Source organism: Amblyomma mixtum, chromosome 1 (genome assembly GCF_055824585.1).
Source record: "Amblyomma mixtum isolate Tamu chromosome 1, ASM5582458v1, whole genome shotgun sequence".
Lineage (NCBI taxonomy): Eukaryota > Metazoa > Arthropoda > Arachnida > Ixodida > Ixodidae > Amblyomma > Amblyomma mixtum.
Window position 1 is genome coordinate 322,412,672 of NC_143012.1, and position 18,529 is coordinate 322,431,200.

General features: G+C 46.7%; 1 protein-coding gene across 1 annotated transcript; it reads right to left on the bottom strand.

The window, feature by feature from the left end:
• Positions 1–8,186: 8,186 nt before the first annotated feature.
• On the bottom strand, positions 8,187–16,428 carry LOC149372710 (endothelin-converting enzyme 1-like). The gene is made up of 4 exons (XM_089586944.1): positions 16,246–16,428; positions 12,510–12,738; positions 11,056–11,393; positions 8,187–9,521 (listed from the first exon to the last, which is right to left on the bottom strand). Exons 1-4 carry the CDS (start codon positions 16,386–16,388, stop codon positions 8,492–8,494), a joined length of 1,740 nt encoding a protein of 579 aa, XP_089443070.1. The 5' UTR covers positions 16,389–16,428; the 3' UTR covers positions 8,187–8,491.
• Between the last annotated feature and the right edge of the window lie 2,101 nt (positions 16,429–18,529).

Sequence of the window (18,529 nt, forward strand, 5' to 3'; positions counted from 1 at the left end):
TGCTTTATTAAGCTTTGGATATTGCTAAGATTCATCAGGCTTACTGATGTCGAGATGAGGGCACTTGTTCAGGTTTCGAACACTGTAGCTTACCGTATCAGACGGCTAACATTAGAAGCTTAAGTCAATACCTTTGTTGTCTTCCAAAAAATCAAAGAATACGAAAACATAGCGCTGAAGAATAAGGAAGTCCTAATCCACATAGTTTTCAGCATGCGGCAAAGGGTGTTAAACTTATCATTTTTTTTTGTTTACAGGAGTGGACTCGTGAAATTATGTTCTGGGCCAGCACATGAGGAGAACTCTCCAGGTGGTACAGTATACGCTTCCTCGGCCCACCAAGTGCGCCGGCGCACGTGTGTTGCCGGTGGCAGTTCAGCTGGATCGGCGCGACTTCTTCAAAGGGAGAGCAATGAGTGCCTTAAGTGACTGTATAAGCCTGGTGACCTCGGTTATGCGGGCGACGGACAACAAGACGTTCCTAATTACACGCATGGATGCAGAAAACCTCGTGGACGACTGTGTTGCAGCAGACAGTCATTGCACACACACGGAAGGATTAATGAACAGTCCGGCACACTGTGTGTTTGCCGCGCTGCTGAAGTTGTATTAGTATCACCCAGGTGGCTATTCTTTCACACGACACTGCCTGAGATACCAACCGCGCTCTGACATGGTGAACTCCAGCGTGTGGCCGCCTAAGGCAGCGCTCCGAGATCACGGGCCCCGGTAGTTCCAAGGGGGACAGGTAAGGTGGAACAGTTTGGTAATTCAGCTAGAAATGTCCCAGAGACTTCTTGTAGATTGCAGAAGTTGAGGAAGTGACTGGAAAAGCCACTCGGAGTGTGACGAACAGAGCAAAAAATTGCTGTGGTTGAACAGCGTGCGTTATGAGTGTTCTTTTCCTTAACCCGGAGGATGAAGTGCTCATGCCCATTGTAGCGGATTCTCCAAAAATCGGGTGATGATGAAAAGTGTTCGAAAAGTACTAACAAACGCAATAGGGCTGGATGAGGAGGAAGAGGAGAAGGAAAGGTAGGGAGGTTAACCGGAAGACGAAACTGGTTTGCCATCGCCAACTGCGGTAGAGGAATGAGGGGATATGAAAGTACAGGAGAGACGGGAGTAACAGGAAAATGAAGTCAGTTAGCGAAGTCAGTAAGCGTGCCATAAGTGAATTTTGCAGATTCCATTTGGGGGCCTCGCCGTCTTCCTTGCGGTAGAGCTTTCCCGTAGAGCTTGGAAACTGATTGAATAAACCTTTCTCGAAAGTAGAACAGCTGAAGCCCCGAAGTATAAACAAGTTGGAGACGAAAAATTGGGACACTGTTATCACGACCTTAGTCACCACTTCCACACGGCTGTCAACACGTTTTTACGCAGAAAACTATTATAACCTTAGATGAGTGGTGTAACCCTAGATTTCGCAGTGGAATTTGCATCGGCAGCCGTAAGAAAAGCCTAGCTGTACTCATGCGTATCAGTGAAATCTGATCTGACCTCCAGCCACCTTTCAATCTCTGCCTCTCTCTTCCTCTACCCCTCCTCGCCCCTAAACTTGGAAAGGGTGATTTCTAACTCTCCACTTTGTCACATGCACCTGTGGGCAAGCGTCAACTTAGTTCACTTGAATGAATCCGAGTTAACTTAAACTGAATTAAATTTGGTAATTAGGTGAATTAATTAAATTGCTAAGTAATTAAGATGTTACGACTGACCCTGCAGATTCCCCGGCCAAATGCTGGGCTAAACTGCTAATATTAAATAAATAAATAAAGAAGTAAATAAACTAAGACTATAACCGTCTCTGCTGATTCATGCGCTAAGCTGGAAAGTTTGGCTCTATAAAAATTATCATGATGTTTTGACACCCAGGTTCTCACGTGTACTGCCAGGAAAGTATGAAGAATAAGATCGTTGAGCTCTGGAAGCAATTTTCCCGGCAAAAGACGAAGAAAGGAAACTCAAGTTGATGTTACAAGCCCACAGTCCTTTTGAACTGTGCTTAGAGCCCATCAGTGCTTAGAGCCCATTGTTTGTAAGGATGGTGCACGAAAACATCTTCTAAAAACGGGAGGGGGGGGGCAATGGTAAATCGAATTTTATGATTGAGCGTTCAGATTTCGTGTGCATACAGTGATTGCTCGGTGCCCATCGTGCGTGTTTACGTAAAATTCTTAGTGGAACAAAGAACGTGCCAAATGCTGCATAGCCTAGCTTATAGCCTTGCCCTAAGAGGATACGAGTGCACAATTTGAACGAAAAGTTGACGCACATTTCGATACGAAGTTTGAGCGCAGCTCTTCGCAAGCCTCATGTGGTGGAGTGCTTATGTGTGTAATACGCTACGTGGCAGGTGGCGCGTTACGCTAGCCACCCTCCGAGATAATTTCATGGCAGCCACCTTCCACCAGACGTTTCGGCCCGATACTTAGACAACCGGTTACACCGACAACATCGATGCCGGACGCAGGAACGGGCACAGAAAAGCTGCGCTTTAAAAGGTAAAGATTTTGTATCAACCCTTGATTCATAAATTATTATTGAAGTCTTGAGCAGCAGTTACATTTTTGCTTGGCCTACTTAATTTTAAGAGAGGGAGACCGGCACGTGCCTGAACTTATATATATATATATATATATATATATATATATATATAAGGCTGGAGGACCAGCTGAAACGTCGTGAATTAAATCCTGTTATGTTCTTCAATTTTTGGTGATTTTATCTTATATTGATCAATCAGCTGCCAAGATATCTTTTTGATATATATATATATATATATATATATATATATATATTGTATTCAGTAGGGGTTCCAATGGCCCAGTTTACTAGTTTAGGTACAGTATTACGACAAACGCGACTGTTCTTTTAACGTTTATTTTGCCAACAGTTTCGGGAATGGTATTCCCTTCGTCAGGGCAGGCTTACAATGAATCCGTTTCGTCAATATAAGGACACAGAACAAGCGAGGAGGTATAATCTCCGCCCTCTAAACAAACTTGAGAATGAGGGCAGGGGACCGTATAATAGGCAGCACGACAAGTCTCAAACGGGCCGCGGCTGAACAACAACCAGAAAAAACAAACGGGGAGGTGGAAATGGTAAAGTAGTAGCAAAGAACGAGCCTGAACAGCACAGCGATAGAAGGGGCAAAAGAGCGTTAGACCCGGCTCTCGGCGCACACGGAAGCCGCTACCCCCCCCCCCCCCCCCCCCCCCCTCCAAATACGCGCACACCCCCGCAAGACGCCGCCGGGTCCGAGCGGGCGGCCCGTATCAGGTATCCTGAGACGCTTGCAAGGGACGCGTTCGAGAGACGGCCAACACGCACTTGTTAACCGCTGCAACGGCAACTTGCGACTGTGCCCTCTGTGTATTTTTGCTTCATTTCGTCGCTTTGCTCTGCTGTCGGGCCTTTCTACCAGACAATCTGGCGCCCCTTTTCCCATAAATATACTAGGCGGTCCAAAACCGTGTCCCGCAGTGAGCTTCCCGTGAAAAAACAGCGTCCGTCGGGTAAAATACTGAGCTAGCCCGAGCGCGTAATGGGAAGGCAAAGATGAATTTGGGGGGAACAAAACAAAAGAAGGGAAGAGCAGAAAAAAATAGCTCTAGAAATGTTTAAAGAAAATGTAACACAGAAAATGTTAACGCACACACAGGAAGAGAAAAGAGAAAAAGAAAAACTTCTGATTAAATGTGGCGCCAAACAAGTATGACATGGTGAGAGCACTTTGATAAAGTTGGGCGCAGTGCATGTGGTTTCGAGATTTGCATGCACACGCAGGTTAAATCCTTCTGAGATTTTTCGAGTTGAGTCGATGTTGGTGTAAGTAAATAACAAATGACAAGAAATGAAAATAAAAATGGCACGGAGAATAAAAAATTGAGCACAAGAAGTTATAAAAAGGTTAACAAATTAAAAATAATAATAATACAAGTGTGCGGAAAACGCGAAAGGTCTGCGGCCCGCGGAGCTGCCGCGTGGTCCCAATGATCTAGGTGATATATCAAAGGTGTCTATTTGGAATGGAACGTGGATGCTGGCAGGAGGTTGGACAAAAAAGTACTCAGCAAATAAACTGCCAGATTCCCTGCCATTTCAAAGTGTGTCTGCAGTTGTCAAGAAAAAACAAGTTCAGGCGTATTCTGATAATAACGCTGTCCAAGGCCTATGACCTTCGGAATTTCCTACGTTGGCTCCTTTAAGCAGGAAAGTCTCCCGGGAGTAGCGTTCATGCCATGAGAGAACGTGCCGAATTTATGAATGAAGTACGATTCCCTTTGTTCCCTGTAATATGTGTTAGGGAACCCGGACTGGAGAAGGATTACACGGATGTTTTCAAAACTGTGCAGGGGCAGACGCAGGTGCCTGGAAAGGGGCAAGTTGGGCAGGGATGACACATGCGCTTTGTGGTTGTTGAAGCGGAAACGAAATGTTGTCTTGGTCTGACCAATGTACTCCTCCCCACACACCTCGCATTGAAGTTTGTAGATAACAATGCTCGAATCGCAGTCGAGGTCTTCATTTATGTGAAACGTAAAGCCATCGGACTTGGATTTTGCCAGTTTGGTGTCGCAAATGTGCGGACACACCTTGCAACGGGGTTTTCCGCATGGGTGGCATCCACCTCGGGCAGCGGTCTTCTTAGTTTTCGCGTTGACAAGCAAGTCTCTCAAATTCTTGTCCCTGCGGTACACCACTCGGGGTGGTTCCTGGAATATTAGTGACAGCCTATTACTCTGTCGGATTAGATTAAAATGACGGCTTAGTATGTTGTTTACCCTGGGAGCAGTTGCGGAGTAAGTAAGGATTAGGTTTGTTTTGCTGTCTTTTTTCACCTTGTTCTCTGCCAAGATGGAAGAACGATCTAGGCTGCGAGCGCGTTGAATCGCATCTTCGACTATTTCCCCCGGGTATTTTTGTCGTGACAAAGCTTCCTTGAGAGTCCCCGTATGCTGATCAAATTCCTCGGTTGTAGAGCATATTCTTCGGTATCTGTGAGCCTGAGAATATGGAATACTTGTTTTGCAGTGCTTCGGGTGGCTACTGTGAAAATGGAGATACTGCTGCCTATCCGTTGGTTTTCTGTATAGGGTAGTCGAAAGGCAGTTGCCGTCTACCGATATTTCCACGTCGAGAAAGTTAATCTTTGAGTCGGAGATACAGTGGGTAAACCTAATGGAGGGATGCAGGGTATTAAAGTGCGCAATGAAGTCCAGCAGGCTCGCTTCATCATGTTCCCATACAAGAAAGATGTCGTCTAGGAAACGCTTGTAGAAAAGTGGTTTTTTTGGCTGTTCCTCAAGGAAGGGAATTTCTAGTGACGCCATAAAGATGCTGGCATAGCTAGGGGCCATTTTTGTGCCCATCGCAGTACCGCTTGTTTGGAGGTAGTGCTCGCCATCAAATTCAAAATTGTTGGAATTTAGGACCAGTTCAAGAAGGCCAGAAAGGGTTCCACCGTCCAAATCAACCAAAGAGTTTGAGCTTTCGAATGCTGCCAGCGTTGCTGCTATGCCGTCTGCGTGCGGAATATTTGTATACAGGGAGCAAACATCCATGGTCGCCAGAAGGCCTCCTGTGGGGATGGTCAGGTTTGAAATCTCCCGAAGGAAATGGCTTGTGTCTTTGATGTACGAGGGAAAACGGGGAGGGATGTCCTTGATGAGAAAACTAATATATATATATATATATATATATATATATATATATATATATATATATATATATATATATATATATATAAGATAACGTCACCAGAAATTGAAAAACATAACAAGATTTAATTCACGAAAAAGGCTGGTGCTCCAGCCGAAACGTCGCGAATTAAATCTTGTTATATTTTTCAATTTATGGTGACTTTATCTTATATTAATCAATCAGCTGCCAAAAATAATTTGTATTAAATGAAGATAATTGCAATGTTGTGACCCCTTCTTCTATATATATATATATATATATATATAGGTTGCGAAAGCGTGAAGTATATATATATATATATATATATATATATATATATATATATATATATATATATATATATATTACGTGCCTTCAATCACGCAAACGCGCCTATCGGCACCTATCTACAGCACGTACAGTGATTAGAAATCTGCAATAAATGCGGTGTATTCTCGAGGAAGAACATTTTCTTTCAGATAAGGGCACATTTAGAAGGGGCATTATTTCGACAAAATAGAAGCATCGAAAAACCTCGGAAAAAAGCTGCCAGCACGACTACAGTCGAAAGATTTCGGCAAGGCTGTCAGGAATAGGGGCAGCGCTAAAAAGTTGTGAGCATTCCCAATGGTCGTGTTTGAAAGGACTTGTTGATTCGGCTTAGTTGTACTCGCCCGACACGAGCTTCAACATCTTGTAAATCGTTTTCATGACAATACCTTGTTACCGAGACGTATCTACGGTTTTTCGTGTTGTCTGGACGAACTGAGCTGCAGATAAAAGGCGAATTGTTATCAGGATTTTTTTAATCATTACGATGTGCTGCACCAGACCAGGAGCGGCTAGAGGATGAGCTTATGGTGTCCAGTGAACCACTCCTTTTGCTCTCAGATTGGATAACTACTTTTACGGCATGCTTATGTGTCTGGTGGAAAGTATCATCGCAATCATCATCATCATCAGCCTGACTACGCCCACTATAGGGCAAAGGCCTCTCCCATGCCTCTCCAATTAACCCTGTCCTCTGCCAGCTGCACCTACCGTGTCCCCGCAAACTTCTTAATCTCATCCGCCCACCTAACTTTCTGCCGCCCTCTGCCACGCTTGCCTTCTCTGAGAATCAACTCCGTTACCCTTAAGAAACAGTGGTTATCTTGCGAATTCCCCTCTGATGCGTTTTGTACTGAAATACATTCGTGAGTATACAACGCAAAGGCCGGCGTGGTTGGGTCATGAAGCACAAGCTCGTCCCATGCACTCCACTTTGAAAGCAAATTGAATCCGTCCTTTTTTCTCATTAAGTTCCGAAAAATTACCTAGAACAAAAATGCGGGAGCGCTCTTAACACTGCAGCACAGAGAAAGTGCATCCGTTCAAGTGCAATGTCGAGCGATCCTGCTTAGCTCATCTGGTAAATCAATAACATTCACTACAGTATTGAGAAACGGGATAATGGAGCGTCACTTGCGTCAGCTTACTCAAGTATACAGCGGTCTCATTGTAACGTTTGTACACCTATACTTCAGCATTTCAGCCCATTCTGAACAAGATAAGTGAATCAAGGCCCACAGTGCGCCCAAAGCCTATTGCAGCCTTTATTTGCCGCGAGCGCTCCATCGCGCTGAGCGTTGTTCACATCAGAAAAGAGGATTTAATAGCCAGAAAGCTGCAAGCCGCAACACATTGCGTGCAAAGTACAGAGCGCAGATGACGTTTCACGGACTAGGGCATTTAGGTAAACGCTGATGGGAGGCTCTCCAGAAGCGAAACCGAAGGTCACTAATAGACATGACTTCGCTCGGCCAGCGCATGGTCGCGATTCAGTAATTGCAAAGGCAACTCATTTTTACCGACCGTGCACGCTAACAGTGGCGCGACAATAAGTGTGCGTAATTCACAGACTAGTGGGCACCATCTACTAGTTTTGCAGCCGCGAAATGGGGAAACTGGTGGCGATGAGCACTGCGCAGTGTACAAGTTGTCTTTCCTCGCACTCTCCTAAGCTTCAAGGTAGCCAGTTCTCTTGCAGATGTGCTTCGTTCAGCCTGAACATGGGGTGCAGTTGAAGAGCCCTCCGCCACTGCAGCCGACGGCACTCGTGAGGTTACGCACAGACACTGGGGGAGTTCACAACAGCAGTCAGTTAATTGGTGTTCACAGCATATTAGTCGCAAAGTAACTGGAGGCATTGCTATACTAGTGACCGGTAGAGTTCGTAGTAGTAGTCAGCAAGGTATGCCCCTACTAAAGCCTCTAACGCTATACGATATTAATAATTGTTTAGCATCATTCCACACTTTCACAAAACACACAAACACTCAATAGCCACACACTCCTCTATCAATGTTTCTCGCATGTGTTGATTATGTTGAGCCCATTTTACGGGTTAAAAGAGAGTTATTACTTAAAAACATCTCATACGAAGCTACAGCATACTATCTTTCAGCCTTTCAATGGCGGACACTAGAATATATATAAGAAAAAACGCGCCACCAGATACATGCAGAGGAAGTGACAAGCATTCCTATGGAGTTGCCGTCACAAAAATGAAAAAAGTTTCAACACGATGCATCACACTTAGGAGTATGAACGGGTAATTCTGCGGAAAATCGCACAAATATAAGATAGGGTCCTGCAGTGTTCAACATTTCCTCGAAATGACGTTTTTCCTACCCTATTCAAGGATCGAATAGATCGAGGGATTTGGAAACAACGTTGAAAAAGTTTGTCGTTTCCTTCGGAGCAAACGTGCACGTCCGTTGCAGTTCTCAGCGTTAACCAAAGGCCCGGCGGCGGCCACGATTCACTCCCTGCCTTGCTGCTCGCTGTAACCAAGGTATAAGAACGAGCACTGCTCGTCGGCCCTCATCTTGCTTCCGCGGCCGCAGCGAAAGTGGCGGGCAAAGGGCGGAAAGTGGCGCAATGCCTTGTTGCAATCTCGCAACCCCGGATGAGTGGCGCCACACATCAGGTAGCAGAGCGTGATGAAGAAGAGCTGCTGCTCAGTGTACGCCTCCAGAACGTGAACCTTCTGCTTGTCCGTAGCCAGCGCCTCGTGAAGCGCCGCATACGCCACTTCCAGCGCCGGAGTGTAGGGAAAAAGGCCTCCTCCACGGCCCTCATCGCCGTCATCCGTGGCGTGACGTGCCATGCAGCTCGTGCGCTCCGCAATCACATCTCTCCAAACGTCCGAAGTCCAGGCGATTCCTACGTTCCCGCCAACGTCGAACGTGGTGCCTTCAGCGTCGATACTCTTGATGAGTTCGGTGGCGTAGAGGAAGCCCAGACCCCCGAAGAACATCGCGTCGGTACCGTGGGCGTAGTAGACGGGCCAGGATAGCGCTTGGATTGAGACGCGTATCGCGTGGCGGACGTAGTCGTAGCCGACCAAAGGCAGTGCCATGTTGGCAGGCATGTCGGCGGCGCCATGGTACACTGGGTCCGTCTCGAGGTCATATAGGGCCCGGCGGGAGTGGAGCCACATATCGGCGAACGTTTCCGAGGCTTTGGCATAGCTGGTGGGAAAGCTGGCGTAGAGCACGGAGAGGGTAGAGTCTGCAAGCAGGTCCTCGGCGGGCCACAGGAATGTATGGGTGCCTGACAGCTTATTCTGCGCCTTGGCCCTGGTGGCGCTGTCTAGCCATTTCAGAGAGCCGACGAGGGTGACGGCTGTTTTTTGCAGCTGTGCAAACCGCGAGTTGATGTCGCGGCGCCGATGCTCTGGAAATTTGGCGACAGTCGTGAGGGCGATCACCAGGAGCCTGTAGATGTCTTGCACCTGGGCTACACAAAAGTCCCGCGGCAGAGAATTTGCACTTGCCGAACTGCCGTACCTGGAAAGTATGGATTAAAAATATATGAATATATTTATTGTTGCAATTTTTACACCTCAACCGCACTGTGTGCCGTTCGTACCCATGAAGAGGGGCGTCCCCAATCAACGCGGGTGCTTTGAAGATCAATATGGCGGGACTGTGCTCGACTCCGCTCCCAAGAGGAGCATAGCTACTCTACTCTCCCTTGCTGCATCCTCCAAACTTTCTTTTTAGTTCAGTTTTCGCACAATTTCTAGTGCGAAGCAATAATCAACCTTTCTGGTGGCATGGTATTGAATGAACATGCATTATCGGTGTGAACAACTTTCTCGACGTTTTACAGCATCACTTTTGTGTACTACTCAGATCTATGTCAACGGCTGTCACAATCTTTAGAAAGTTGTGCAGTGTCGCCATCCGCCCTTAACTAGTAAACATATACAGCCTGCTCCCAGAGGTTTTTCTATACTGGGAACTTAAACCTGCAGCAACACAGGCCACCACTGCAGTCATTCACAATGGTGATGTCCCTTCAATGTACTGCGCGATGTGAGTGCACGTTAAGGAACCCCAGGTGGTCGAAATTTCTGGAGCCCTTCACTACGGCGTCTCTCATAGCCTGAGTCGCTTTGGGACGTTAAACCCCGTAAACCAAACCAAACCATTATCATCAGCTTAACTTCGTCCACTGCGGGACAAAGGAATCTCAATATTCATCCAACTGACCACGTTTCCACGCCAACTTCTCGATTTCATCCGCCCACATGGCTTTCTGCCGTTCTTGGTAAGCTTGTCTTCTCTTGCAATCAATAGCGTTACCACAAGAGACAGTCAGTTATCAGGTCTTCATATTACGAGCCCCGTCCATGACTTTTTTTTCATTTGAACTGGGATGTCATTAACTTGCGCACCGCAGTGGTGGCCTGGTGGTCTGTGCATCCGCATCGAATGCGGGAAGTGCGGGGTTCGATCCCCAGTGCCGCCGGGTAGGCACCGGTGATACAAAGGGTACAAGCTTTCGCCTAGTTTGGTCCTCGGCTTATTCAGTGTGAAATGCTTGCCCCCCCCCCCCCCCCCCCCCCCCCCCCCTTGAATAGAAGAAAAATACCTTGTGCCATGGCGCTCTTTGGTCACAGATGCCCCTGTGCCATAAAAATCCATCATCGTCATTAACTCGCGGTTGTTCTCTGACCAATTCTCCTGACTTGATGTCTCTTAATACTATACTTTTCATTTCGCTTTGCATAGCTGGCTACGCAGTCCTTGACTAATTCAAGCCTCTTCGTTAGCCTCCCCTTTCTGCCCCGCAGGTGGGTACCGGCAAGATACAACTGCTGTATATACTCTCTTTTTGAGGGACACCGGTTAAGGTGTTACTCGTGATATGAAAGCACCTGCAACAAGCACTCCACCGCATTCTTATACTGTTAGTTATTTCACTCTCGTGGTCCAATCAGTGGTTGTAGACTGCCCTAAGTGAATTCTCTGAACTGCTTACGATAATCTGTACCTCCCCGTTACTATTGAACGTAATCAATATATTTTGACCCACCTCAAGCGCAGAAGTCTTATGTCCGCGATAGGCCCAATGATCTGCGCCAAAAGCCAGGACAGTGCTTCCATAAGCTCTTCTCGACTGTGCTTCGCCCAGAGTCTTCCAAGCGCCACCAGAAGGCCCACGTCTCTCAGAACTACGCGGCTGGCCCCCGACAGGTTCAGCTCGCCGGCCGCTGTCGCGTGGTCGTTGAGCTCTTCAAGCCAATCGCGCAGCAGCAAGGCGCTGGTAGCATACTCTTCGATCTCGGCCAAAGGAAACATGGCGGCTGTTTTGTTCTTGCCTTCACGTTCTTCAAGCAGCTCCTGAAAGACGTTGTCCTGGATCTGGAACACCTGGAGATGTGATGAATGGCATACACATGCATCTATATATTTTTGTCCGGCTTGGTCAAAGCACAGGCCAATGCGCTCTAGGCACGACCACACAATGCACTGTCAGCACTATTGCTCTAGGGGCCCTTCCAAGCTGCGGAGGGTTCAGGGCTCTGTTCCTTTTGCCCTTGAGCTATGGAGAGCTGGCGATACAGAAGAAACCATATCGTGCGACCTAGAGCTAACAAGTAGGTGCGCAGTGCATAAAATTTATCAGCTCACAGTGGGCTCTTAGTAACCAACATGCGACAAAAGCACCGCAGCGGTTTGCGGTGGTCTGGCTCTATGCTTGGCAAGCTTGGTGAGTCTATGACGTGCGCTGAGTGCGAGTGCGGGCGTATGCTTGTCCCCAATTCACTCATGAAGAAAGCAGGTAGAGCATGAGAAGTAGGCTTGTGAGCACCACGTACTAAGCTGGATGCAAACTGGCTTGGACGGCATAGGTAGTATTGCACGGTGGCAACCGGATCGGGATGTTATGCAGGAAAAACGCGTGCTTTCAGTGGCAGCGGCGTTTATCGAAGCGGCAGCGATCCTCTAGCAGCAGTTGACTGCAGAATTAATACTCCACGGGCTACCCAAGGCGAACATTCACTTCAAAACTTATTCCGATAGTTTTGCGAGGTACAAGGCGATTTTTGTTTTGCTAGTAAGGCTGCGGCATCGTTTGCTGTGAGGCCTTTCTGCTGCATGGTCGGGGCTCAGGCTGTTATTTTCCCTGGTATATGTCTGGGCTGGCCGGCAATAAATCATTTCCATCAGGAGTGCTCAGGTTCGCGAACCGATGGAACTATAAGGCATGTGTTATTATCTGCGCCAGAAAAAAGTTTAGTTGCGTGAAGCACTCAGTCACGTTACGTGTGCTGAGAAATAAAAAGTTTCAATATGCACATGTCAAGAAAGTATTTCCTGAGGAATTAAGAACAAGATCAAATATAAATCGTAAATCAAGATTTATTAAGAGCTTTAGTTGGGTCACACGCATTTTCAGATGCTAGAAATCGTTCGCAATCTAGCAGCCTGTAGCAGAAGGATGAAACCATTCTGTCCACAGCGCTCGTTTAAAGCCAGACCGACCTTGTCAATTTCCGACCTGTCGGCCTGTCGACCTGCGCCGGTGTGGCCGCGTTGTGGTGACAGCACTTCGTGGTGCTGTGTCCAATAATCGAAGCCGCTGTTCTCTGCCACCAGACGTCTGTGGACCGCCGCCCAGCTTTGCATTTTGGGATTGTCCGCCAGGAGAACTGTTAGGCGCCCTCTTGCTGTGCTCAACATGCGCACACGGAACCACAGAGGTAAGCGCCACCTGCACGCAATAGCGACGCCAAATTTGTGAGCACACTTGGCCTATGTTACGCGTTTTGGAAAAAAAAAAAAACAACGTTACTGATATACTTTGAGTTGTGCTGCTCTCATAGATACATCAATATTCTGTTGCCTTCATTCTTCGTTTAGAGCGAGCCTAGTGTTTTTAAATAGGTAATGGTTCACGGTTCTCGGAAAGGAACACGACCCTGATTCAAGGCAGGTCGATGAAACTCACGCATCCAATCCTACATCGGAAACAAGTGAGCCCGAGTAAAGTGGTGACAAGACAAATGAAGAAGATAGCGTCAGTAGTTGAACTAAGGAGGGAAGCCAATTTGCACAGCTCATCTGAATATTGCACGTAATATGTCCTGCATGATATCCCGATCCTGATGTAAAGGCATGCGTCTAATTATCCCTCTGTGCAAATAGAAAGGATTATTAATGCGGTGTTGAGTTAAGGCAGCCGCTGCAATCTGCCGCAGCGGAACACTGAGGTGAAAACGAAAGTGAAAAAGACGAGAAAAAACACCGGCAGTGCTGAGTTTAACATCGTAGTAATCGAACTAAGTTCACATGCATCCCACAGTCCTGAAAAAATGAATTTTCGATGAAGTGAAGTAATTTCACCGAAGGAAGGAAACGAGATATCGATTTAATATATGCGGTAGTTTATCGAATGTCTTTTCGGCGCTGGCTTTTCCTCGTTAACAGCGAAGCCAGTAAGTGAGAAATCGAAAAATAACAATTATACTGACAATAATTGAGACTGAACACTGGAAGGAAACACAATGGCGCAGTCGTGACTATCATGTGCGTTAGAGAATTTGCCTCTGCGTAACCAAAAAGGAGAAACATATTGACGTGGACTGGAGTAGAAGATAAGAAACTGAGGTCAGTGTGCACTAGAGCGGCGTAAAGGACCTTAGAATTCTATAGCTGCTAGATTGTTCTGCAAGACGAACGGTGACAAAGGAGTGGGTGGGAGCTAACGTGAAGAGTGCGGTCACAGACTGGTTAGTGTCAGGCAAAGGCAACGAGAAGCCTCTTGAGTGCTGTATCTGATGAAAATGTCACCAACAGCGAGGCGGAATGTATTTATGGAGTTAACTGTAGAGTCGCCGCACTATGTATGAGCTTTGGGCAACAGTTCATATTTGAACTCCGCTCTGTGAGAAATCGCCGTTGAAAAGACAACTGCTTATCAACGCTGCACAGAGTTCAGTGAGAACTACTAACATATGAGCTTGTTGAAGGCATCAGCTACAGCAGTGCAATAAGATTATGTGAGTAGAAGTGTAGGTCAAGGTGACACTCAAACCTGAATTTCATAGGGGTGAGAGGCAGCGAGGCAGCAACTATTAATACGGTAGTAAGGTCGTGGGAATATTTTAAACCGCTTGTATATGGTCGGGACGATGGCATCGAAAACAAACTCTGCTTAAAACCACATAAAAAAAAGTACAAAGTTTCGCAACAATACGTTCACAGCTAATAGACCTATATAGGAAAATGGAACAGAACACCAAGTTTGGTCGTACGAGCACGAAATCGAAGTGAAGGCAATTTCGAATTGGAGCAGTGGTCCGCGGACTACGATCTGCGTCTACTGCGAAGAATTGCTCAAAAAATTTATCTTTCACACCCACATAGGTACGCAGAAATTCTGACGGCAGCGTACTCTTGTGAAGTGTATAACAAGAAATGCAGAGCCAAATGGGCCGCCACGAAAGCCCATATAAAAAAAAAAAACAGTCCCGGGCTGTGCACTCAAGAAGGGCTTCTTTCGGACCCGCAGGGGTGGCGATGGGCCCTTGCTCAAGTCACGTACTCATCGTAATCTAGCATTTCAGCGATGAAACCCACCGCGCAATTTCTAACCGTAAGCTACTCTAACATATCCTACCTTAACTTGAATTACCTTATACCCCTGTGACACTAGCAAATTTAATGTCATTCGAATCGAATGATATTAGCACCTAATGTCATTAATCGGCTGCTACACGGGAATATGTAATGTCATTAGGTTCGAATGACATTCGCCATCGAAGGAGTTAGGGGAACTCATTCGCATTCGATCTCGAACCGAATGCGTACTCTGGACAGCAGATACGCAGCAGGAACAAGCGACGCGAAAAAATGTGCGCACTGCCAAGTTTAGAAAGTGCATTTATTTAGTTTTGCTTAAAAAAGTTATTTGTGTGAATCTGTTCACACTAGAGGCTGTCGTGGATAGCTGTTACTCTCGGTCTCAGCAGCCTACCGAAGCGGCCGAGCGTGAAGCAGCGTCTTTCCCGCGACCGTCGGTCATTTTGGGGTGCGTGATTCTTGTTGGTTGGTGTGGCATGTTCGTTAAGCTCGAAGGTACTTAAAGACGTAACTGAGCAGTTCACCTTTTGGAAGTCATTTCCAAGCTCCGCGCGTGTGCGCGCGCCGCCATGTTAGCCATTTTGTTTATATTTATTGGATTTGTGGTTGACTTTGTACTTGGTTTGTCTTTTGATGGCTAGAGTGTTGTAGAATGGTCGCAAATATTGTAAGCTTATAATAGGGCACACAAATGTTCTCACCCGCTTTTGAAACACTGCACAATAATTTCAAACATCTTTTACGCGCGCTGATGTCGTTCAGTTGGACTATTTTTTTTTTTTTCACTGATCGTCGATGCCATCATTTTCGAATGACATTTTTTTCCGTGTAGCACCGTAAGAGACCGATGACATTCGATGCATTGAATGCCATTAGGTGCGAATGACATTAAATTTGCTAGTGTGACAGGGGTATTACTATCTTATTTCAATTTACCCTACCCTGATCTGCCTAGTTTAACCGTTCAAAAGGATGGGTATTCAAGAAGATTCAAGGAGAGAAACAGACGACCGGCACCTGACTTGTGGGGATTTTACCCACCCTGTCCCCTTTGCTTTGCTTCCCCGCGATGCGCCCTCCCTCTCCCTAGGTACTGTAAATATCAAGGGAGGGCACTGGCGTCGCAGCGATACGAGCACCACGGACGGCGTGATTTCCGCGCGCTCGCGCGAGACAGCTCTTCGGTTCGGGAACTGGTCGCGTGCGGATGTTTCGGCACGAAGGTCCGTTCTCCGCCAGCGGGGCGAGGCCTCGTGGGTACATTCTCCCTCGGGCTCGTCTCGTCCGGCCTCGGAGCTTCTCCCCTGCACTAGCGTGAGCGAACTCTCGCACGTAACCTTGCTGGGGAGTGGGACGACCTCGCATCTTTTAGCTTATTTTGTTGCTAGCTTGCGTTGTTGTTGTTGCAACAGTAAATGCCTTGTGTCAGCCGGGGTGTCATCCCTTTGTTCCTCATAGCAAGGCCCGCCGTGCGCGCGCGATCACGGGGTGGGGTCGGCGGCTTTCTGTCAGCCACAGTTAAAGGGGGAAAACGTGTCTGCAATCATTACATCCCCACATCCCCACATTACATCCTGACTGAACTTTTCAATAGGAGTGCTGAAGAATAATCAGTTCGAATAGTGATGACCGTCACCTAATCGCGAAGCGGATCAAGATCTTGAGAGGAGACTGAAGCGACGAAGGAGTTGAGCTCTGACGCGGCCATGGCAACCCCTGGTCAGCCATAAACTTGCGGATGACCTCCCGGCTTTGGTCGTTGTAGGCCATAGCGTCCATGCAGGCCCGATACAGCTCCAGTGCCCTCTTGCCTACCGGCATTTGCCTGCATAGATCATGTCCCAGTCTACTGTAGCAGCGCTTGGAGGAGTCATTAAAGCGAAAGATTCGAAGGAGTAAATACTGCTGATTAGAGCGCAGAGGTATGACTGCAAATGAAATATATGCTCTTTTCTCAGAAGCAGGCCAGGACGGCAAGCCATTGGTTACCCGCCCTTGTTAGCTGACTCGGTAGTGTAACTGCGAACAACAATGGTTCCAGGCTCAAAACCAGAAGCAAGACTAGCTTTTCTTGAACTGCACCGGTTGAACAAGTATATAACTAACTTTTAGCTATATTGCTGTCCTTAAATGTACCCTACTGAAACCTACTCCTCCTTGGGCGATAACACTGAATGAACTGGACCAAACATGAGAGAGTTCGCGCAAACTTGCGCCTCTCTACGGAGTTCTGAATGACAACAAAATTGGAACAAAAAGATAGCCAAAGCCAGCACGCTCTAATAAGAGTGTTGAAATCGTACTTTTCAAGGCACTCAACAGAAAATGCGGTTTGTGTCCATTTAACATAGTGCGGATCTAAGAATAGTACGACTGAATCGAATGTAAATAGAAGATTGAAGGAAGCGAATGTGATATCAAACGAGCAAATTTTACATCATTCAATTATGCGCGTAGTCATTATTGGTGGCAAGGTATCCCAAGGACATTTTTTTACAAAACATTTTTATTCTAAGCTTGTATTGCTATATCACACTTCACAAGAAGCAATATGAGTTATTTAACAATGCTAAAGATTACATTCCTTTAGAACATAGCGGCAGCACAATTAAAATTCTAAGCCCTAGTAGACTTTACATGGGATGCTTAACCTAATTGTAGCATAAGGCTAACCGTGAAAGCTAAGTCTACACCACTGAGGAACGTGCGTTCAGTGGGATAAATGGATGTCTTCTACGGGGCACCTCACACCGCACAGTAGGCCAGTTATATTGCAGGAACACCGAGTTAATTAGGGTGCCTAATAATCACCATCATTTATGCACGATGGTGCGCAATAAAGCAATATATAATGGCACCAAGAATGTCGATGTCTGCAAAAGGCTGCGCCAGGAGAGCCACAGAGCGACCGTGGGTATCCTTTAACGCTTCCGTATCATTCTCTCAAGGTGAACTTAAGTGTCCCCTTAGTTTGTTGCTGTTTCCGGCATCATCATTGTTTGCACTGCGTGCGCGTCGCCTTAAATGCCTTAGAAGACATATGCATTGGTTTACACGACAGCGTACGAGCAGTGCACTATTTCGCTGAACTGCTAGAAATAGCTACTGCCACGCAAATTTCTCGCATTAGGCAACCAACGATTTCAGACCTTTTTCAAGAAATGAAGTCTTGTTGATGTAGAAGAATTCTTGTGGTTTTATTTATTCCACCCGCCAGTTGGAAGTTCGTTTACTTCGGACATTTGCTTCACCATCGCGAAGTCCAATTTAACTAGTTTTGCTGCATCTTTAAATAGACAAATGATCTAAAACTAGAAATAAAATTTCAAGTGGAGCCGGAAACGCATGAGCACAGAAAACACAGAAAACACTGAAGGCAGGGGGGCAGGAAAGCATTCATTTAAGGCAAAGTATTTACTACAGAAATAGAAACCGCTATGCGAGCAAACTAGCACTTCGCTTTAAGTAACGTTTCGAACATACAGTGCCAGAAGAAGCTACTGCAACACCCCTCCCCGAAAACATATTTTAGCATGAGCCACGGTTTGCGAGGAGGTATTAGATAGGAATTTTTTAACGGCCGGAAGAGACACAAGGGCTACGAGGGGCGCCGAATGGGAGGGCTCTGGATTAATTCCGACCACTACGATGACATCGAACATTGCATGTACCGAGAGCCTATTAGATTAGAGGCGCACAGGTGCGCACGCCGCTATGAGAACGACATGGCACTGAACGCACTGTCGGCTCGCTCTTCATCGCACCTGCATATTTTGGCAGAACGTGTTGCGTGGTAGCGGTAAATAATTCAAGACATTTGGCCAATAATGCACTCGTACTGTCCCATATGTAGTATTCGATAAATATTCGAGAGCTCTTCAAAAAGTTTTCACGTCTTGAACAGTTTCTATTGTGCCCCG